Below are 23,399 nucleotides of genomic sequence, written 5' to 3'. Positions count from 1 at the left end.
CGTGTACAAAGGCGTCAGCCAATCAGCCCATTTGTCACGTCTAGATTGTTGACACCTCGCCCGCGGGGCGGGCACCGCTGCACGCGCCGCGTGCAACGGCTGAACCGCCTCACGCAGCGCTGCTCTATGGGATGACATGAAACAAGCGCGCCTCGCGGGTGGCCGCGACGGGCGCAGCGAACGCCCTAAGTACACACCTATACTCAAAATTGGAAATTACTTAATTTATTAATTTAGATCTACATTTAACAAAGTACATTTTTACACAGATATAATATTAAAAATAAACCTTATTTTATAAACTTATGTCTGGGCAAGTAGTTGATTATTTTTAATATAAAATTATTATTTATGAACTGCATTTGATTTCGTACTTAAGAATTTTATCAGTATGTGTAAAATAATGTTTTCAATTTTCTAACAATTTCTATCATTATACTGCTAGGTCCTTAATACATTAAACTATTTACACAAACAATTGGGTAGTCAAAAATCTACAGACTGAATATAAAATTTACAAATTAATGTAGAATGTCAAAATGTAACTAAAATATTTAGTGTAGTAATTTCATCTGTTCTGAAAATTTTGTCATAATAATGTAAAATGTTATTAATAAAAAGGAGATCATTACACCTTGTAATTGTTCATTGGCCTCTTAAGCTTTGTCTCGACTTTAACCATATCATCACCTTTCAACATCTCAACTTCTAAAATAGAAAACACTTCAATAACTTGTTTCACACAGGGTAAATCCTCTGTAGTTTTCCAACTAATCTCCATCTTAGATAATTTTAAACCAGCATCATTTTTAATACATTTGCATTCACCAGGGAAATCCTGAAAAACAAAAGAATTCACTTAAAGAATATTATCAGGGGCGTGCACTCCTTAAAGGCAGAAATGCTGTGCGTTACCTGCCATTCACAGATATTTTTAATTTTAATTAAACTTTCGTACGTTTTAGATAACTTTAATTAATAGTAAAACAATGAATACACAAAATAGTAAAAAAATTGTACATTAAAAACGCTTATATTTATATACTAGCTGTTGCCCGCGACTTCGTCCGCGTGGACTTTAGTTTATAGCACGCGATATGGACAAAATTGGTGTCAAAATCTTAATTTTAAAGCTTTTTTAGCTCCCCTAGTACACAACTTTATCCATAAACTATTTATCATTGATAGGTTTAAGGTTACGTCACTGCATAGATAAAGTACTGAATTATTTAATAACGTAAAAAAGAAATAACAATCGAAAAAATCGAAACTCGAATGTAAGATGATACCACCTCTTATAGAAATACGTTTGAGCAAGCGCCAGCGCGATGTAGTAGACGCACGGCGCCATCTAATATGAACTAACTTAATTTGAACAAATTTACGCATTTTCACCCCCTTACAACCTTTTTTTCCAGTAAAAAAAGTAGCCTATGTCCTTTCTCAGGCTTTAGACTTCTGTATACAAAATTTCATTACAATCGGTTCAGTAGTTTTGGCATGAAAGCCAGACAGACAGACAGAAAGAGATACTTTCGCATTTATAATATTAGTATTAGTATAGATAATAGCAACAATTTGCAAGTACTTAAAATTAAAATTCTAACGGCGCTGACCAATGGCTTCAATTAATGGCAAGGCATGCGGCGATCTCCCGCATGCCTTGCCATTAATTGAAGCGCCCGGCGCTCGGGAATAATATATATAATTGAAATCTCGGAATCGGCTCCAACTATTTTCTTGAAATTTAGTATATAGGGGGTTTCGGGGGCGATAAATCGATCTAGCTAGGAATCATTTTTAGAAAATGTCTTTTCATTAGTGTTTTATCGACATCATTTTTAGAAAATGTCATTTTATTCGTGTTTTATCGATATCATTTTTAGAAAATGTCATTTTATTCGTGTTTTATCGATAATCGGTAAACTGAAAAATATGACTCTTCCTGACATCTATTGGCGAATAATAATACTATTTTGTGAGCAAGTAATTGCTTTAACGACACAACAACAGCTAAAGCTATTCCAGCAGATGGCGCTGTTAAGTAACACGAAGTCAATGAGTGTTTGCTATACCGAGCAAAGCTCGGACATCCAGGTACAATAGTACCTGGATGACCGAGTACCAATAGTAGTTAAACAAAATAATATAAAAAATAATATTAATTGATCACTGAGTAAATGAAGGTTAAAGTTAAATAATTATTTACCCAACGCATGGACACCGCGCGCGTCGCGTGGCGCATGCCGCTGCGCTGACCGCATAGTAATTTACTAAGTGTCCATGATTAATTTATTTAAAGGGAAATCATTTTGTAATTTTTTATCTATGTTTTTAATTAATATTTTCAGTTATTTATTTTTTTAAGTTAAGGAATTAAGTTTACGGTTGCCTGGAAGAGACTGCTTCCAACAGCCGCCATTTCAAACAGATTTTTTTCCTCTTTCTTTGTATCCTTTGTCAACTGATTTGTTTCATTAATGGTTTGAATAAAGAGTTTTTTTTTTATTATTTTAGGTGATTAAGATTTAAGAAGCATGTCTTATAAAGTTATGCAATCCAAAAAAATTGTACTCACTAATGTAAAAATATTGTGAAATCATTTCCTATTATATAACATAATATTATCCTAAAATAAAGATAAAATAATTTGTATTTTAATAATTAGTATTTTAACACTTACATTGTTTAAAAATATTCTCCTGTTAAGACCCATGGCTATGATAATGACATCTAAGTATTTTTCCCTAACGTCAACAACAACAGCCTCAGTTGCTACTGGTGAATTAAGTTCTATATACTTCAGAGTGTACAGCTCTGTGGATGATTCTCCAGCTTTTTTCGCATTGTACTTCTGTTGATTACATCTCGCTGCTATCATACGCACTCTGTCAGTCTCCCATTTTGGCACTTCTGAATATTTTAAGCTCGCTGACAGTAATCTGAAACATAAAAATACTTTAAGTTTTAATTTAATAAGAGGCTTCCTACATCTGATAATGAAGAACTGGTTATTTATTTAGCAATTGCCATGTTTTAAAAAATATTTACTTTTACTTGTAGTATGTAATATTATGTAAATTTAGTAAAATTATCTCAAATACATACCTGTGCACCATTATATCTGCATATCGTCTAATAGGACTTGTAAAATGAGTATACAGAGGAACATTCAAGGCATAATGCGAAAATTCCTCTTCATAGGAACCAGCACAAAAATATTTGGCCCTTGTCATAGGTTTGGTACATAACATATTGATTACCATTGCTCTTCCTATGTTTGTATTCTCAGGTCCAACATACGGCAGCAATGATTTGTGCAACTCACCAGCTGATGAAATACTTAAGTCGATACCCATGGGCTTCAAAGATTTAGCTAATTGTTTAAGCAAGTACAAACTTGGTGGTGGATGGCATCGTAAAAATGCTAATTTTGGATGATCCTCATAAATACGTTCTGCTACTGTCATATTTGCGAGCAACATGAACTCTTCAATTAGCTGATGACTGGCTCGACTTTCGTATATAGAATATGTTTCTGGCAGTCCCGTAGGACCCAGTTTAAAAGTTATTTTTAGTTGATCTATTCTTAGTGCACCACCATCAAATCTTCTCTGTCTAAATATAGATGACATGTGACCCAAAACTTTTATAGCTTCATGTATATCTGAGTATTTAAAACCATTGTAAATTTCGGCAAAATTCTCTTCTATATTCTCCTTATCATCCAGTATATCCTGAGCATGTTCGTATGCCAACTTACAACATGAATTGATGACGGTTTTTGAAAATCTATGCTTCAATACTTGAGCATCTGGGGTGATTTCCCAAAATACAGAAAATGCCAATTTGTCAACTGCTGGCAATAAGGAGCATAGCATACACAGGTCATCGGGAAGCATATGGTAAGCTTTCTCTACCATGTAGATAGTTGTAGCTTTATCTGCAACCTTCTCATCTAGGGGTGTGCCCTCGGCTAAGTAATGTGATACATCAGATATATGGACTCCAATTTCATAGTTTCCATTTTCAAGTTTTCTACATGAAACTGCATCATCTACATCTCTACAGTTATGGGGATCAATGCTAAATATGCATAAATTACGACAGTCCTCTCTGTCCTTTATTTCTTCCTCAGAAACAACATAATCTAAACCAGGATACAAATGTTTGAATTCTGACCCATATGGAGTCACATCTAAATCATTTTGTGCTAGAATAGCTTTCGTTTCGGACAGCATATCACCAGCTGTTCCTATAATGCAAACTATTTTACCCAGGGCGAATCTGACATCAAACCAGTCTATTATTTCAGCTAGGAATAATGTGTTTTCATATTCTGCTGCCTTCTCGTAGAAATTGTCTGGCCAATAGAGCACAGATATGTTCAGCTTTGGGACCCTAAAATCTCTGGGTACAAATAATGCCCTCTGTTTATTTTTATCGGACATAAGTTTTAACGATCCAATACATGTTCTCTTATGTACTTTTTCTTTGATAAATACAACTATACCTTGTTTTTGTTTACACTCATTATTTTCCTCTGTAGATTCTTGATCGATTTCAATAAGTTGCACAATAACAACATCTCCTTCTAATGCTCTGTTTCTACTTTTAATACCTTCTATAAGTACATCTTGTTCACCTCTATCACTACTTGCAACATATGCATGTGTGAAATGTCTTGGGTTGATTCTCAGAACACCTTCAATAAGAGTGTTACTTTTCAATCCCTTTTCAACTTCTTCTATAGACATGTATGGATCAAATCCCTGTTCTTTTGCCTCCCTATTATTCCTCTTTCTGTTTTTCTGACGTGGAGATTCTTTTTGTGGTGTACCTTTAGATTGACTCGAAAAGCTGCTGGATTGAATATGCTGTGCTCGTACCTGATTAATAATTTCATGATCGCGCTTCAATAATGGATGTTGCATAACATTTTGTAAATATTTTGGCTCTGGGCTTATTGCATTATGTTGTAAATTAGTTGTAACAGTAGCTAACTGCATTTGAATGATATCTCTTGTATGATGACCCTGAATTTGATTGAGTTGTGAATGATGAGCCAGATTTTCGAGGTATCTTGAGTTTGTAGTGGCATATAACGGCATAATTTGACTCTGAAATAGTTCATGAACATTAATTGACTTTGCATTATGAAAATCGTCCGTAATCTGCAATCCTCTCTGACTTTCAGGCACTGGGATCTGTATCCGTTTTTTCTCTTTTCTTTGTGCATTCTTAGATTTTGGTGAAGCTGCAGGTGAATCTTGGGATTTTGCACCACTACTAGTAGTAGGATGTGTACCGATGTTCATGTTTTTAGAAAGTTTGGATAGATCTGTACTTGCAGGGTTGGATGATCCTTGTCCATGATTTTTGTTAGTTTTTACTGTATTTTTTTTGAAAACGTGTGCTTCCGCTTTTTTTAACAAAGAATTTGAACACGAAGGATCACTCATCATTTCATATTTTACACAATTCTTACGCAAACACCAGGCGAGTTCCTTCTTGAAACGATTGATTACAATACCAAATACCAATAATGAATTTAATTTTACAATATAGACACAATGCATAAATTACCCAGAATTTATCATTTTGGATAAAACATTTATAAATTTTTAGATCAATGACAGGGTTGCCAGATGCAATTTTACGATTTCCCCCAAACTGATTTTTATATTTCCCCAAAATGATACTACTTTAAAAATTGAAACTACTTTTATTCGATTTAGTAGTTTCGATGACTCGACAGTTAAACAGATATACAACACATGGTCACTCGCTCGATCAAAGAGATAATTTTTTAAGGGGGTGACAGACGTGCGAGTAAGTACGCGGACTATGGCTCGACGATCATAATCGCCTGTGTGTCAGCAAAGAGCCGCGAGCCTGGGGGCATGGTAATCCAGTGTGAGTGATTCTCGTGTGTCACCGACGCGAGCCGAGTAAGTTCGCGAACTTAAAACCCGCGTAATTCAAGTTCGTATGTCTGTCAGGCTTTTTACAAACCAAAACTAACAAACAACAAATTTGCCAGGATGTTAATCGAATGAAAAGGACGTTCGTTTCATTTTTTTTGTTGTTTTTTAGAATTGCTAACCACAAAAAATCCCCATAGTGTATTTATTTTCCCCAAACATTTCCCCAAAGATACTGTCTCCCCAAATTTTCACCTAGAGTCAAAGTTTTCCCCAGAATTGCGAAAAAAACCCCCAAATGACATTACGGTGTACAGACCAGGGGGCTTCATGGAATTAATATTATGTACAATGTACAACTAGTACATATTAATTCCATGGGGGGCTTACAATTCCGACCGATCGACATTGGAATTGTGACGTTTCGTACTCTTGAGTGCTCTTGAGTTCGACGCTAGCGCCAAATTGAATGTCCATTTTAAGGAACTAAATGGGATCGCGGTAAACGCTACTCTTGAGTTCATTTTGACAGCTGTCATTGCGCCAAGATTGTTTTTTTAACGTAGTGATTAAATTCTTTTTGATTGTTTTTTGGGAATGATCAATGATACGTAGTATCTCTTAATAGTCTGTGGAATGATCGTCCATTGTGATTTTTCCAATAACAAAAGTGTAGGTAACCTACAAAAATATACTAGTACCTAATCTGTGAGTGTAACTTTTTAGGGATTGTTTTGCGTTGTAAGTGATTTTAAGAGACAAATAACTGATTAATATGGCACGATTAGCATTCGTATACAGCATAGACTTATAATACAGTATATTGCGTAATTCTCATAAAATACAATTAAAACAAAGAAGAAATGAGCGTCGCATTATGCGTTATACGGACAAAGCTTTTTCCATGAATGAAGACGAATTTAAGGCAAATTATCGAGTAAGCAAGAGTTTGAGGAAATATTTGAAAACATTAAGCCTTTTCTGCCTACTCCTAAGAGAAGAAGTGATATTATATCGCCAAAATATAAGGTATGTTGTCTTTGATGTCACTTTCATATTATCATGAGCTTTGTTTGGAAGTTGAATAGTACCTAGGTATACTACTTGTATAATTCTTGTAGGTTTTAGTGGCATTGTCCTTTTACGCAACTGGGAGTTACCAAAAACTAGTTGGGGGCACATATGGGACACTAGAGATGTAACAGCAGCTCTTAACCACCCAGTAGTACTAAGTAAATGGATCAAGTTTCCTCAAATTCGCCAGGAGAGGGATATTATTAAAAGGAGGTAAAGACAAATAAGTACCTAATTTTATTTATTGAACTTAGATATTTTTTATCAAATTATAACAAGTGTTTTTATAGTACCTTTAGTAACCATTTATTATGCCTTATGTTCCAGGTTTTTTGAAAAATTCCATATACCATCTGTGATTGGTTGTATTGATGGCTCCCATGTAGCTATAATCAGACCTACAGAAAAGAGAAGAGAGATTTTTTACTTACAGATATGTGATGCAGATTTAAGAGTTTTGTCTGGAATCAGCATCCCGTAAAACAACATTTAATTGATTTAAAAAATAATGGAGAAAAATGTGTTTTTACTAGGCAAGTAATAGTTATATAAAACATGGTCAAACTGGAAATTTTAGCTTATAATTTTGAATATATTTTAATTTGTTTATTTTTCAGGTGATTCTGGATATGCCCAGAGGGAGTATATGATGACACCAATAGTAGATGCTCCTGAAGGATCCCCAGAACAGCATTACACTAAGTTGCACTGTTCTGCACGAAATACAGTGGAGCGTACCATCAGTGTACTTAAAAACAGATGGCGGTGCTTACTCGGGCATAGGGCACTACATTATCATACATATGTAGCAACTAAAATAATTAACGCATGTTGTGTCTTACACATGTGTATCAATAAAGTAGATTTTGGTCATGTAGAGAACACAGCAGATTATGGACAAGATAATCCAGCTGTCATTTCTCAAGATTTATCTAACAGCACAGCTGCTGAACTAAGACACGGCATCGAACGCCGAAATGTATTAGTTCAGCAATTGTGGGTGAATAGAAGGTAGGTTATATAAATGTATAGTATGGTAGGATTTAGATATTTAGAATCTTTTTGGACTAAAGTTTTGGTATTATTTTTAATATTTTACTTAATATAATGTGTTGCATGTTATATTTGATGCTATTTCTAAAGTTCGTTCAATTATCGAAAACTAGATTTTTGATTATTTGTCCCTAAACGTTATATTGTTTCCTAAGTTCTTAAAATGGAAAGGTAACTGAATAAATCATTTTTATTTTACTTAATAAATTTCTTTTATTTACTTATCTATTAACAATAATAATATGACAAAAATTAACAATAAAAATAAAATTCTAATAATTAAAAACAAAATTTAAACATTATACGGCAATGCAAACATTGAATCAGTATCTTTGACATTTATTGCTAACGCATTTTTATTTAATCAAATCAAAGTGCCAAATCCTTGGCCAATTTTTAACTGGGTAGATTATGTACTTATAATTAAAAATTGGCTAAGGATTTGGCAACTCTCTAGCTACATCTGAAATTGCATTAGCAATAGACGTCAAAGCACCTGCAATATTGCCAATGTTCTCTGACAATTGAGTTAATGCTCGTGCTGTTGACAATTCTGCTTCAACCTGTTGCGCTTCTATATTTGCAAACTGCTCCATATTTGCATCCAATTGCCTAGGCATTATGGAACGGCGCCGGCGGGTTCGTGGTGTTATAGTACTCTGCAGCTGGGATGCAGAGGGAGGGGCAGGTACTGAAATATCAAAAATATAATAATGTAAAACACATTAATAGCCGTTCCCAATATTTGATCTATCCTGGTTTTGCCCTACTAGAGATAGGAATAGCTCACAATAATTGACATAAAATATGTCTAATGTGAGCTATTCCTATCTCTAGTAGGGAAAAACCAGAGATAAATCAAATATTGGGAACGGCCGTTAACCAAACAAGTTTCAAACTTGTTGCATTGTCACAGAAAATAAGTCAATAAGTTAGAAATAAATGAATAAACAAATACTGAAGTGTTTTTGTGCCATAGCCCAAAATGTGATATATCCCAAAACACCTCTACACTGCACACTTATGTTGAATGTGTTATTGATAGATAATGCATAATAGGTAATCAACATGTTTAAACATTCCTAAAAAAATTGAATAAAGACACTCACTTGTGGATGATGCTTACAAGTGTATTGCTATGTGTGATGTGCTAGGTATAGGGGATGGTAAATTCATTTCTGTGTCTGTTGTATTATGTGACGGTTCTTCTGCTATCTCTATTACAATTGGTAACTCAGTAGGTGTAGTCTGAAACAAAGAAATAATAATTATTAGATAAACAGATTATATAAAATAAATTGTATCATAAAATTTTAATATTAAATATTATGTTACCCTTTGAGGAAATGGATCGACTGTGAATCTTGAGTCACTCATGGCAAACTGATGTCCTCCCATCACCGCCACCATTCTATTATCTAAAGCAGATAATGCTGGCAAGTTATCTGCTGTCCCACCACCAGTGCGCCTCAATGACGCTGCGAGTTGTGCGCATTGCTTCTTTAACACACATTTCTTCTCAGCCCAATACTAAAAACATGCATTATTTTTCATGAAATTTCTGTAATGTTTATCCAATCTCCTTTATTATTTTGTGTTAAGTACACAAAACTGGTGAAGGCTGGGCGAAGGTTACCTACCTTCGCCCAGCCTTCACCAGTTTTGTTAGCTCCTCCAAGGGAATTCAAACTTATTGCCAAGTTTGCCCATTTTCTCTTCGTTTCCATTTTCCCTTGACTGGTTCGAAGCAAACCTTTAGCAATTCCTGGGTTTTGTTCCAGGAATTCTGCCAAACTTTCTAACTGGGCGTAACAAGGACGGTTTGCCATTGTCACTGAAATTCAGAAACTTTTATTGTACAACATAGAACACAGACCTAAACGCATGAGTATGTTCCCCTATTAACTAATGATGATTAAATTCAACCAAAAAAAGAAGTTACCTATTCACTCACTAATTGTTATGGACAATAATAAAAAATACACAAGTTCACAACCACGTCGATTTAAGCACCACCAAGGTCTGCCCGGCGCGATACTCTTGCACCTCAGCCCAAAGCCCCCACACTTGAAAACAAATTAATCAATCACATTTCATTATTATATTCCTATGAGCCCGACAAAACCCTCTTCTTGTACTCCGGCCTCCGCACTTAACTTAATGTTGTTAATGTAAACTGCGTGGAATGTGCTGCGCCGTCTCTGTACGAGTCATGCTCAAGCGTTGCTTTGCCAACACTTGAATCAGTGAAGTACGATTGTAAATATTTACTTACCACTTGCATAAAACTTTGTAACTTAACTTAACTTACGGTATTCATTCCGTATTATTTTGTACAATAATGTTCAAAACAAACTCTGTTCAAATTCACTTCGAAAACTTTTTTTCAGTGTTGCCAACTTTTTTTTTACTAACCCATCAAATTCAGCAGCGTAAACCAGCAGAAACCGCTAAAACCTAAATGGCCTCTCAAACCACCAGAATTCCACTAAATAACGTAAAGACAACAACAACCTATCTGAATATAATTCGAAAATAATACAACAACAACGTCATTATTTTTATGAAATAATTATTTTTGTTACTACAAAAAGGAAAACTTTAGTTACCTATGTACCTATGTATAAGTAGGTACTTAACTAAAGAGTAAAGATGAACGTCTTCAGAGGAATCATTGTTATTTACTTGTTCAGTTTGTGAAGAATAAATTTCTTTAGTTCTAAGTTTTGTAATACGGTATTTGGTATTATGTTGTTATTACAGCATTTGCCTTCGCAGTTCGCGTGCTAACCTTGCACGAAAGAAAGGCGATCAAACTTCATCCGGTTTCTCTTGTAGTCTTGACAACATTCATCATGCTAAATAATCGCTCTTTATCAGCGTTAGAATGCGGCAAAACGAATAAAGATAATAATAATATAATAAAGTTTCCAGTGTGCGTATTCAAGGGTTAGAAACATAATAAAAAAAACTAGTGCTTTAATGTCGAAGCTACCACTAACTTAAATAATCTAATCCACTAAGAAATCCACTAGTCACTAAAACCAAATTTTTCCCGCCGAAAGGTACGTCTAAACCACCAGATCTAGTGGAAATTCCACTATGTTGGCAACATTGCTTTTTTTTAAACTGGAGGGGAAATTTTCATTCGGCTCTCTTTTTTTTAGTGTAGGCAACGATCCTACCGCATACAGCCGAAGTCATACATTTTATGATTCTAATCATTTTATTACGCCAAAATGAGTTTAATACTCTACAATTAATCGTTTAAACATCTGTTGATATTATATTTACTTATTAGCCTTGTTATTTAGAGGATAAATAATTTTAAAACTCTATTATCGGTTTATCGTAACCTGTCGACCAACACTATTGCGGCCCGTTACGTAGCCAACTTCATGCTTAAAAAATATTCGCGGGGTAATTTCAATTCCAATCAAATGTAGACAATGTTGTGTTCAAGAGTACCGAATCACGTGACTGCAAAATTTACATTGGAACATTTATGCATTGGAACATAGTCTTAATCATCTTAATATATTGGAATCTTATTGGCCTTACATTAAAATTAAAATAAGTTTGAAGAGTAAGCCCGCTGGGATGTTGCGAATGTTCGCATCCGCATCCGCAAATGCGGAGCATCCGCGCAAATTTGGACATCTGCATCCGCTTCGGCATTAAATCAATGCGGATTTTTATGCGGATGCGGATTTCATACGAGTTGCGACAAGAAAGAAAAGGGGTTTGATTAACGAACCTCTGCGTAAGTCGTAATCGCTTTGACTTGGAAAAACGGCAATTTTACTACTTATTAAATACTAGACGTACCGCGCGGCTTCGCCCGCGTAAGTTACATGTTTCAGACAAGTTATGCCACAAAAAATATCCTATGACCCTTCAAGTGGTCTACTTCATATCTGTGCCAAAAAACAGAAAAAATGCTCCAGTAGTTCGTGAGATAAACCCTTTCAAATAAATTCCCTCGTTTTTTCTACATTTTCCTCTATTTCTTCGCTCCTATTAGTCATAGCGTGATAAAATATAGCCTATATCCTATTTCGATAAATAGGCTATCTAACACTGAAAGAATTTTTCAAATCGGACCAGTAGTTCCTGTGATTAGCGCGTAAAAGTAAGCCCTTTAAATTAATTTCCACCCGTTTTTCCACATTTTCCTCAATTTCTTCGCTCCTATTAGTCTTAGCGAGATAAAATATAGCCTATATGATAAATGGGCTATCTTTGCTTGATAAATGGGCTATCTAACACTGATTTTTTTTAAACGGACCAGTAGTTGCTGAGATTAGCGCGTTCAAACAAACAAACAAACTCTTCCGTTTTATAATATTACGAGCTTTTGCCAGCGTCTTCGCTCGCGTTAAGAATTATTATTATATACAAACTTTCATACCCTATTTTAACCCCTTGGAGGTGGAATTGATCAAAATCCCTTTTTAGCGGATGCCTACGTCATATCATCTACCTGCATGCCAAATTTCAGCCCGATCTGTCCAGTGGTTTGGGCTGTGCGTTTATAGATCACTATGTCAATCAGTCAGTCAGTCACCTTTGAGTTTTATGTATATAGATAAGTAAAGATAATGCTCCTATTTTTAACTTCGAGTATAATAAAAAAAATTATAGATGACTATGACGCGACGGGACGTCGTCCGTCGGGCTCGCTAGTACCTATAGTATATTTATATATTTTTACTAGCGGCCCGCCCCGGCTTCGCACGGGTGGACATTGATTTTTAAATATTTTTTTTTCAATCTTTATTTCTTAGTCAATATTTATGTTAAGCAGAACATAAAAATGGTTTACACTATTTAGCCTGTAACTACTATATTATAATTATTCAATTATTATTATTAAATCTGTTAAATACTAACTAAGCTATAGCTGGTAAGTAATTTGGCCTGGTTTGTACCGGCGCAACGTTACTATTGCATATTTTTAACCGACATCCAAAAATAATAATTGTAATATACGATATCGCGGACTTTTACGTTGATATTAATGTCCTCTATAACTTATAAGTAGTAGTTGATATTAATGTCCTCTATAACTTATAATACTTTGAGTCTATAATTTATAAAGCTTACAATATACGGAATATTTTGGTAGTTTTTTGACACAATTAACATTAATGTTAATACGGTTCCCGTTTTACTCTCATTAAATAATTATAGGCTATAGCCTATGTTCAGCAGAAATAGTGTAGATTTAAAAATATGCATTAATTATACTTCCATCGGCATCGTGGGTATCGCAGACATCGTGGGTATCGCAGACACAATAGATCTTCAATAATTGTTATGCTGGCAGCCGGCTGCCGCTATTGGAGATTTATAGTTATAGAAATTAATTATAATAGCAATCAAAAATAATAGTCATTCAAAACGTAATGAATCAATGAAGCGGCACCCGGCTGTCGCATAACTATTATATTATAAATCTATTGTGTCTGCGATTCCCATGATCGAGGTAATAATAATTAATATTTACTTGGACTCTCCGGGCGAGCATACCCGCGCGGCGCGCCTTGACGACGCCCAATTCGCAACGTGCAGCAGAAATCGTAATATTTTAATTTCGCCATAACATTAAAACCAAACGTCCAATTTTAATCATTCAAAGACCAAATGTTATCTACATTAACTGTACTTAGTAATGAAATAATTAATTTTGATAAGAATTAATGCCATGAGTAAAATAAAGGCATTTAAATGTAGTCCAAAAACATTTCAAGATTTTTTAATAAAAAAATGGTTATTGTGCCTCACTCAACATAAATAGGAATAGTGTGTCGCGGACATTTTTGTAGATATTTAAAAGATCTAAAATTACTTAGAACATTTTATGGTTCTATCTTTTATAGTTTAGACAGCGTACGCGAAAAAAGTAACATTTCTGGTTGATTTTTTACACCTTGCGACCGAAAATCCCAAATATCTTACGGAACCCTATTTTTTTTTTCCAAAATAAAATTTAGCCTATGTTCAGCAGAATTAATGTAGGATTCCAATGGTAAAAGAATCTTTCAAATCGGTCCAGTAGTTTCGGAGCCTATTCAAGACAAACAAACAATCAAATCTTTCCTCTTTATAATAGTAGTGTAGATATAGGATCCGAAACATCCGCATCCGCATCCGCGGATGTGAGCCCCTTAAAATCCGCATCCGCATTCACATCCGCGGATGTGAAAAAATCGTGATCCGCAACATCCCTGGTACAGACTACAGACTACAGAGCACAGCTACAGAGTTAATACGTAGTTGTACGGTAGTACTTATTAGTTCCATGCTTGTGAGTATGAAGTTCCATGGAAGTTCCGCTTCTTTCGAGTGATTCGTTGATCTGTAGCCTGTGCTGTCACTTGTCATTGTCAGACGTCAGTCACTAGCACAGAGTAGTGAGTACTTTATTAGATACGTCACTAGTCAGGCTGCCGATAAATCCCATTTTCTTGGATAATTTCGAAATTATATAAAAATGTCTTCGAAATCTATTGCTACTCCATTGCTTCGTCAAATCACGGTATATTCTAAGCAAAAATCTAGTTTTCAGAAAATTTTATCCTTTGGTTTTGAATTAAAAGTTCGCACAATCTGTCAAACCCTGTTATGTAAAACTGCTTCAGGTTAAATTTATCTATTCAATTTATAATAACGCTGAAATATGATTGTAGACTCGAGGATACGCACAAGCAGCACCAGCGAGAAAAGATGTGAGGATACAATCGAGTGTTTTACCTAACAAAATTATTGTGGCTGGAGTGGATAATGGTTCCCCTATCACTAGGGTTACTGTAGCCTTCAAGTAAGTAAAAAGGGAAGATATTATGTACTTTATCCATCATGTTAAGATACTGTTAAGTTAATAAGATATGTTGATTGTTTTCAGGGCTGGTTCTCGTTATGAGCCACAAACTGAGCTCGGTTTGTCTCATGCTCTGCGATCAGCCGCTGGTCTCACAACTAAGAACGCCAGTGCGTTTATGATTTCGCGTAAACTCGCGCAACTTGGTGCGACCTTCAACGCATCTGGTGACCGTGAATTCATCTATTACACAATTGAGGTAAAATCATTTTTATTATACACATTGCATATTTTATACTTAAATTCTATGAGTGTTGTATGAGTATAAGAATGTTCTTGTTCAATTACTAATAATTTCATAGGATATTTTAAAAGTGCTGCTTAAAACTTGTTACCACTTAAAAATGAGAGATATTAAAGTATACTTTAACGACTATCACTCAATCTTGTAGTATAAAATAATAACATCTTTGCATATAACTCTTACAGGCAACTCAAGAAAATGTGGATGAGGCTATCCAGTACCTCAACAACCTCATATCCAACCAAGAGTTTAGACCATGGGAGCTGAGCGACAACACTCCACGTCTAAAGTTTGATATTGCTTCATTGCCACCTCAGGTAAACTTTGTTTATCCTAAGACTTAATACTTCTCTTTGAATAAATAACATACTCCCATTGAGTTGATGCAAAAAGGTTATAAGAATAATTATTTGTATCATCAACATTATAATAATAATGTTATTATAAAAAATTGACACAGACATTGAAAAAAGACAAAACATACCAAAAATTTTAATTTTTATTATGTTAATAGTAATTGTAAAAATTTACTGCACAAATTACATTATACCTAACATATTAATATCAGTATCTTCATATTTTGATATGAAGGTACCAATTTATTAATTAAAAAAACATTGTATTTATAGGTGCGTGCAGTTGATTTGCTGCACAGAGCTGCTTACAGACGTGGACTGGGCAATTCTATTTTCATTGCTCCTAAGAAAATTGGGAAGATCAGCTCAGAATCTTTGCAACATTTTGCTTCCTCCACGCTCCAGCCTGGTCGTTGTGCTGTAGCCGTTGTGGGAGACAGCAAGGTAACATATTATTTGAAAATTGGTTTGGTTATGAATTATGATTATGAGTCTTTCATTTTAGAATGATTAATGTTAAAGTAATATTATTATGTATTATTAATTTCTCAAGACCAGGCCATGCAAACATTAATCCCATGAAACTTACCCCTTGTCATGCTGAAGGTTAAATTATGAGTATGTACTATATAAAATGATGATTATGCAGGTCCAATTTGATTCAATTGCTTGTGGGTTTTTTAATAAAAAAGGCTAATACTGAAAAAAATATAAAGGTACAAAGGTAAAGGTGAACTTAACGTCTTATGGCATTATCTTCAATTAACTATTGCTGTACACAGGACAAAGCCGCAATGCTCGCTCAGGCTCTCCAGCTGCCCTCGGGAAGTGAGGCCCAGTCCGCTGCCAGCAACTACTTTGGTGGTGAATTGAGGTTGTATAATATGTATTTTATGATTATATATATATTCTACTTAAATACGCTAGTGATTTTGCTCACACACATTGCCATTGCGCTTGTCCCGGCGTTACTGGCGCGATAGCAAGGGAGCTTTTATTTAGGAGATATTCTGGCCCCAATTTTGTATACTAATAAGTACCATTGAGGAAGTTGATTCCTAGGCAGTTGACGGACCTACGCCATTTTTTTCGGTTTATGTCAATTCAATGTTAGCTGCGATCGGTCTGATGGGTTTGATATAACCCGACCAAACTATGTAGGTCCCCCATCTGCCTGATAGGAATAAACTTTAATGTGCCTGATAGCATTCAACTTTAACAAAATTAATGTGCATATGTAATCAGGAAGGAAATGGGTGGCGACCTCGCACACGTCGCCCTAGCGCTTCAAGGCGCGCCGGCTGGCTCTAAGCAGAGCCTCGCACTGGCAGTCGCCGCTAAAGGTACCATTAGCAAACTTATTAATGGCAAATTGCGTAGCTACGTTGTTTGGTTAATGGTTAGGTTATGTCAAGTCAATAATTTAAGTGGTAACTTGCTTAAAATTTTACACACAGTTTCTTATAAATAAAGAGTCATTATCCTAATCCCGGGCGCGCACTAGCGGCCAGGTCGCGGCGGCCATCGAGATAGATACCTTAGAAACCGCCATAGACCACGCGCACCTGGCCGCAACGCGACCAGCGGCCACACCATACTTTCGATGGCCGCTAGTGCGCGCCCGGGCTTAGAATCCTTATAATCTATACTTTTAATATTATAAAGCGGAAGAGTTTGTTTGTTTGAACGAGCTAATCTTAGGAACTACTGGTCCGATTTGAAAAATTATTTCAGTGTTAGATAGCCTATTTATCGAGGAAGGCTATAGGCAGAGTAGACAGATTGATAGAGTATGCCGACTTAGAACTGATGTTGAAATTTTTAAATTTGACGTATATCGTCGCTAGGGTTGTTAACTTGTTACCTACGAATTTAAAAATATGACATATTCAATGGACGTGTTCCTCTTTGGTCGTATTGTTGTTTGTGTTTTGGCACATGCGATTAAAATTGTCAGAATCCAATTTTTCTTTTAAATATTTAAAAATAAATTATATCAGCCAGTGCGAGGTACAATCCGTTCATAATCCTAGTGAACGAATTTGACAGATATTGAAACCTGTCCGGTTCTTTGCAGTCGAACTACTGGTAGTTATGTCTATTGTGCTATAGGCTATATTTTATCACGCTAAAACTAATAGGAGCGAAGAAATGGAGGAAAATGTGGAAAAAACGGGGGGAAATTATTTGAAAGGGCTTATTCGAACGCGCTAATCTCAGGAACTACTGGTCCGAATTAAAAAAATATTTTAGTGTTAGATAGCCCATTTATAAAGGAAGACTATAGGCTCTATTTTATCACGACAAGACTAATGAAGCGAAGAAATAGAGGAAAATGTGGATAAAACGAGGGAAATTATTTGAAAGGGCTTATCTCACGAACTACTGCAGCAATTTTTCTGTTATTTGGCACAGATAAGAAGTAGACCACGTAAAGGATCATAGGCTATTTTTTGTGGACTAATTTGTCTGTGAAATATCTAATTTACGCGGGCGAAGCCGCGCGGAACGTTGTATTTCGCGTGGTTATGACATCACGCGTAAACGGCTGAACCCATTTTGCTGAAATTAAGTATAAAGATATTTTGAGTCCCGAAAAGGAACATAGGGGCGATTCCACTAGAGACGACCCTTGACACGAATTTTTAAATTACAGCATTTGTTACATTTTTTTATTGAATTATAATTAAAAAGATGTATATTTACTAGCAAAAGAACTTTTATCAGTAAAAATTTAAATTTGAATGATTTATAACATTCTGAAGTGATATCATCTAATGGCGCGAGAAAAACTGCTTATGCCACACATGATTATTTATACTACAAATCGCTCGAAGTTGAATTTCACTACATAATATTAACTGTATAACATAAGTTTATATTTCTGAGCAAAAAAATCAACAATTTTGAATTAGTTTTCAAACATTGCTAAACAAAAGTTGCAATTGTTGCACCCGCGATAAAAAAAGTACAAAAGTTTAGTTTTCTCGCTAAAATAAATTGTTAATAATTTGAAACTTTGTAAAAGTAAGAAGAATTGAGAGGGAAATAGGAATTAATCATTGGAATAAACTATTTTATGGTTTTTAATGAAAAAACAGTACCTTAAAAGTGGTTGCACCCGCGATCGAAGCAGTATAATTGCAAAAGCAACAATTTATTTTTTGACTATTATAGTAATTTTCGTCATATTTAATATTATTAAGGTAAACAATAACGTTAAATTATATTTGTTATCAATATTTTTCATGTAATTACAAGATTTATAAAAAATTCAATAGAGTCACATCGTGTTTTATATTTTTAGATATATTTCATGTATTACATAACAGATGTTTCAAATGATGATTAATCTTGTTTTATTTTTAAACATTTTAGAAGACATGCTACAAATGACATAAAAAAATCATATAATTTAATATTTTTCTTGGAAAAAAAATATTTTTACTTATCATTTTCCCATATTATTCTAAATTATAGATATTAATTTTGAATTTAATGTTTCCTGTAGTTCGGTTTTATAGCAATACATCAAAAAACGTTCACCTAATTTACATTATTAAATTGTTTTAGTGATTTAGACGATTTATTTTCTCAGATCGATAAATGACTGACAATTAAAAAATAACAAAATTTTAAGTAGTATTATTACAACTTACTAATAATATTATGTATTGCATATCAAAAATGTAGAAATTAGTCGCAGACTTATGAGTAAATTCAATTTCTTTAGACTTGTTGCACCCGCGATATTCTGATGTTGCACCCGCGATCGTGGAAATTGTTAATAATTCCTAGTACTAATAATTAAATTAATTGTATCTAGTTAAATCATTTCTTTGTCTTATACACTTTTGTAATATGGGTTAATAAATTACTAAAAGTTTCACAATTAACAGTATTCTCAATTGAACTCGTCCGAGTTGTTAATGGAGGGCCGATTTGGTTGCACCCGCGATAGTACTTCAAACATATTTTGTGGCTTTTTTAGATTTAATTATAGTTTTCATTTACAAATCATGATTAAAGTAGTTAAAATGTATCCCTTCAGAAGATTATTTATTAATAAATGTGTTTTATTTTGTCAGTAGGACGCTTTAAGTGCGTTAAAATGTTGCACCCGCGATAATGGAATCGTCCATAGGATACATTTGTCCCGGAAAAATGTACGGCTACTGCACAATATACTTTTATAATTTGCGCGTAAACCATTCAATCTATTTTGATGGAATTTGGTATGGAGATACTTTGAGTCTCGGGAAAGGATAAGGAATATTAATTTTGTCCCGAAAAATGTACGGTTTCCGCACAATAAACTTTTATGATTATCGCCTAAACTATTCAATCTATTTTGATGAAATTTGGTATGGCAATACTTTCAGTCTCGGGAAAGGACAAGGGTTACTTTTTATCCCGGAAAATACAACGTTCCCGCACAATAAACTTTTATGCTTCTCGCCTAAACTATTTAATCTATTTTGATGAAATTTGGCATGGAGATTGGAGATAATAATTTGAATCTGGGACATGGAATGTTTTTGTCCCGGAAAAATGTGCGGTTCCCACACAATATATTTTTCTGATTCGCGCGTAAACGACTGAATCGATGTACGGGAACAACTATAGACTAAAGTCCACGCGGACGAAGTCGCGGGTAATAGCTAGTTTTAAATAATTTCCTCCGTTTTTTCCACATTTTCCTCTATTTCTTCGCTCGCTATTTCTTCCACGTCTTAGCGTGATAAAATATAGCCCATAGCCTATAGCCTTCCTCGATAAATGGGCTATCTAATACTGAAAGAATTTTTCGATTCGGACCAGTAGTTCCTAAGATTAGCGCGTTCAAATAAACCCTTTCAAATAATTTCTCCCGTTTTTCCCACACTTTGATCTATTTCTTCGCTCCTATTAGTCTTAGCGTGATAAAATATAGCCTATAGCCTTCCTCGATAAATGGGCTATCTAACACTGAAAAAATTTTCAAATCGGACCAGTAGTTCCTGAGATTTTTTTTTTATGAAATAAGGGGGCAAACGAGCAAACGGGTCACCTGATGGAAAGCAACTTCCGTCGCCCATAGACACTCGCAGCATCAGAAGAGCTGCAGGTGCGTTGCCGGCCTTTTAAGAGGGAATAGGGTAATAGGGGAGGGTAGGGATGGGAAGGGAAGGGAATTGGGGATGATAGGGAAGGGAATTGGGCCTCCGGTAAACTCACTCACTCGGCGAAACACAGCGCAAGCGCTGTTTCACGCCGGTTTTCTGTGAGAACGTGGTATTTCTCCGGTCGAGCCGGCCCATTCGTGCCGAAGCATGGCTCTCCCACGTATATAAGCGCATTCAAATAAGCCCTTTCAAATAATTTCCCCCCGGTATTTTCCACACTTTCCTCTATTTGTTCGCATTAGTATTAGCGTGATAAAATATAGCCTATAGCCTTCCTCGATAAATAGGCTAACACTGAAAGATTTTTTCAAATCGGACCAGTAGTTCCTGAGTTTAGCGCGTAGAAAAGTATAGAATATAGATTCCGCTTTATAATATTATAGTATAGATCAGCTATCCCCAACCCGCGGCCCGCGGGCCGCATGTGGCCCGCCGGGACTTTATTTGTGGCCCACGTGATGTTAAATTATTTTGAAATTCACGCCCACCGGCAAAATAATGTAAATTTGTCGTAAAAGTCGTGCAATTTTTCCATTTTCAAATCGTTAATTGTGAAGAATGTTCTTTTTTAACCCGAAAAATTTTTGTGGCGGCCCGCGACACCAAGACCGAAACATGTTTGTGGCCCGCAAGAAAAAAAGGTTGGGGACCACTGGTATATATATATATATATTTCCGTAGCCTGGTACCTGTAACACAAGTCGGCCAGACTGACGTGGTGTGAAGCGTACATAGATATTATTAATAATATTATACATTAATTCCTTATGATAAATAACAATGTTTTATTTTAGCGCTAGGCAATGGACCCGTCACCAAATGGGGAGCAGACAACACACCCCTGGGCAAAGCTATCGGAAACATCGGACCATTTGCTGCAGCCGGATTCAATGTGTCATACTCCGACAATGGTCTATTTGGAGTGGTTCTCTCGGTGCCCAAAGATGAAGCTGCTGCGGTAAGACATACTTGTTTGTTAAGATAAGACATACTTGTTTGTTAAGATTATTTTATTTATTGACTAACCATACTCAGTCTTGTTTTGTTAATCTAATATACCACTACAAGTAGTTTGTACTTTTTTAGATTGTTATATAACTAGGAAAATTATGAAGTACCTACAGATTGTGCCGCGTAAGTGTAACATAAATCGCGCGCTGATAAACAACTCGTTTGTTTAATCAGATGTTAAATTTTCATTAAAAAAAGAAAAATACCTCCATGACAATTAGATACCTACATCATTCTAAAATTGTGAGTGTAAATTCATACACTCTTTATAAACGTACAAATATAGCGTCGCCAGGTAATTCCGATCAATCAGCAAAAGCAGCCCGCATGTTGCATTTTTTTTACGATCTGTCGATATTTTTCTTGATTATTGTTATCTCGCTATTTATTTTCTACTGTAAATGGCGCGAGAACTGCGTTTCGTTATGCAATCTGTCGATTTTAGTATATCGTAATCTTGCTAGTCAGGTTACAATCTAACGGTATTTACAAGTATTAATGGTTTACGTTTTTGATCATCATCTTAGGCCGTCAAAGCTGCAGCTCAGTGCTTGAAGAACACGAATCTGAGCGGAGATGCCATCAAGGCGGGCAAGAACCAGCTGAAACTGCAAGTATTGAGTGAAGTGGACTGTAACGGTCAACTTACCGAGTCCATTGCCGCCCAGGCGCTGTATACCGGAAACGCCAAGTCGCCAGTCGAGATTGCTGCGGAAATTGATCAGCTCTCCAACAGTGATGTTTCACAGGTAACAAAAAACGGCAATTCCAACTGAATTGCCGTTTTTTTTTTAAAAACTTATTTTTTTTACCAAAATTATGATCAATTGTGCCGTGGGAAAAGATGAATGATACTTTTGAATTATTCCTTTTGTCCTAAATTTTGGGACTTTTAATTCTTTTTAACCTTATCTTATATAATTAACTGGTTGTTTTATCAAAATTTGTATAAGACTTTTAGTAATACATAAGGTAAATGACTAGTAGATTGGACAGTACCAGTCATTGGAAAAAGCACAAAAACACAATATTATTTATTAATGTTGCTTTAAAAATTTCCTGTTTTTAAAGTAAAAGAACGCCTGTTTTTTAAAGTTTAAACTGACTAAAACTGACTGTTTTAGTCAGTTTTTAAAGCAACATTAATAAATATGGTGTTTTTGTGCTTTTTCTAATGACTAGTACTGTCCAATCTACATTTACCGTATGTATTACTTACCAAAATTTTTAATTAAACGTTTTTTGTCTTCAGGCTTTGACAAGTGCTTCAAAATGCAAGATGTCTATGGGAGCAGCCGGCAACCTTGCATTTGTACCCTATGTAGATGAACTATAAATCTAAATCTTAGAAGGTACCTCTCACCTACCACTTCTGTTGTAGACCATTATTAATATAATTTATTGTTTTAAAGAAATGGTGGTGTTTTTAATTTGTTACCAGCAACTTCCTAAAGACTAGAGCAGTACTCATATTTTTTTTTATATGAGCCACAAACATAGAGCTTAATATGTTCAAGAGTTAAATAAACTAATCCTTGCAATACATTTAAAGCAGCTAATACCAGCCTGTCCCACTCGCGCGTGTAGGTGTCGAACTGTAAGTACCCCTCTAGGGGGCAGATCACTAGGGACTCACAAGCGAGCGGTGACGCAAGCGCAAGATTATTTCGTCGCATATATCTACGTAGG

At 35.2% G+C, this 23,399-nt stretch overlaps 3 protein-coding genes and 1 long non-coding RNA gene across 4 annotated transcripts; 2 read left to right on the top strand and 2 right to left on the bottom strand.

Moving 5' to 3' along the window:
• Nucleotides 1–462: 462 nt before the first annotated feature.
• On the bottom strand, nt 463–5,601 carry LOC121739055 (DIS3-like exonuclease 2). The gene is made up of 3 exons (XM_042131368.1): nt 3,109–5,601; nt 2,684–2,942; nt 463–838 (listed from the first exon to the last, which is right to left on the bottom strand). The coding sequence occupies exons 1-3, from the start codon at nt 5,577–5,579 to the stop codon at nt 629–631; spliced, it is 2,940 nt and encodes a 979-aa protein (XP_041987302.1). The 5' UTR covers nt 5,580–5,601; the 3' UTR covers nt 463–628.
• Nucleotides 5,602–6,641: 1,040 nt separating this feature from the next.
• On the top strand, nt 6,642–7,418 carry LOC121738989. The gene is made up of 3 exons (XR_006037376.1): nt 6,642–6,953; nt 7,046–7,211; nt 7,326–7,418. It is a non-coding gene; the product is annotated as an uncharacterized LOC121738989 (long non-coding RNA).
• Nucleotides 7,419–8,336: 918 nt separating this feature from the next.
• On the bottom strand, nt 8,337–10,425 carry LOC121738862. The gene is made up of 4 exons (XM_042131122.1): nt 9,692–10,425; nt 9,387–9,581; nt 9,161–9,299; nt 8,337–8,742 (listed from the first exon to the last, which is right to left on the bottom strand). Exons 1-3 carry the CDS (start codon nt 9,878–9,880, stop codon nt 9,174–9,176), a joined length of 510 nt encoding a protein of 169 aa, XP_041987056.1. The 5' UTR covers nt 9,881–10,425; the 3' UTR covers nt 8,337–8,742; nt 9,161–9,173.
• A 4,051-nt stretch (nt 10,426–14,476) lies between these two features.
• On the top strand, nt 14,477–23,120 carry LOC121739028 (cytochrome b-c1 complex subunit 2, mitochondrial). The gene is made up of 10 exons (XM_042131342.1): nt 14,477–14,592; nt 14,744–14,874; nt 14,959–15,133; nt 15,364–15,495; nt 15,808–15,978; nt 16,317–16,408; nt 16,780–16,877; nt 21,494–21,657; nt 22,238–22,459; nt 22,963–23,120. The coding sequence occupies exons 1-10, from the start codon at nt 14,548–14,550 to the stop codon at nt 23,044–23,046; spliced, it is 1,314 nt and encodes a 437-aa protein (XP_041987276.1). The 5' UTR covers nt 14,477–14,547; the 3' UTR covers nt 23,047–23,120.
• Nucleotides 23,121–23,399: the final 279 nt, after the last annotated feature.

Source organism: Aricia agestis, chromosome Z (genome assembly GCF_905147365.1).
Source record: "Aricia agestis chromosome Z, ilAriAges1.1, whole genome shotgun sequence".
Classification (NCBI taxonomy): Eukaryota; Metazoa; Arthropoda; class Insecta; order Lepidoptera; family Lycaenidae; genus Aricia; species Aricia agestis.
The sequence above is the reverse complement of the archived record's forward strand: the minus strand, read 5'-3'. Positions and strand labels throughout refer to the sequence as shown.

Bases quoted from the DNA above. Each gene is read 5' to 3' on its own strand.
- LOC121738862 (XM_042131122.1), bottom strand. From the start codon at position 9,880: ATGGCAAACCGTCCTTGTTACGCCCAGTTAGAAAGTTTGGCAGAATTC. The intron at 9,582-9,691 runs GTAGGTAACCTT...GCATGTTTTTAG, and splicing joins CTGGTGAAGGCTGGGCGAAG to TATTGGGCTGAGAAGAAATG. The intron at 9,300-9,386 runs GTAACATAATAT...TCTTTGTTTCAG, and splicing joins TCGATCCATTTCCTCAAAGG to ACTACACCTACTGAGTTACC.
- LOC121739028 (XM_042131342.1), top strand. From the start codon at position 14,548: ATGTCTTCGAAATCTATTGCTACTCCATTGCTTCGTCAAATCACG. The intron at 14,593-14,743 runs GTATATTCTAAG...ATATGATTGTAG, and splicing joins CATTGCTTCGTCAAATCACG to ACTCGAGGATACGCACAAGC. The intron at 15,979-16,316 runs GTAACATATTAT...TGCTGTACACAG, and splicing joins CCGTTGTGGGAGACAGCAAG to GACAAAGCCGCAATGCTCGC.
- LOC121739055 (XM_042131368.1), bottom strand. From the start codon at position 5,579: ATGCATTGTGTCTATATTGTAAAATTAAATTCATTATTGGTATTTGGT. The intron at 2,943-3,108 runs GTATGTATTTGA...TTTATGTTTCAG, and splicing joins GCAGATATAATGGTGCACAG to ATTACTGTCAGCGAGCTTAA. The intron at 839-2,683 runs GTAAGTGTTAAA...TTTGTTTTTCAG, and splicing joins GGAGAATATTTTTAAACAAT to GATTTCCCTGGTGAATGCAA.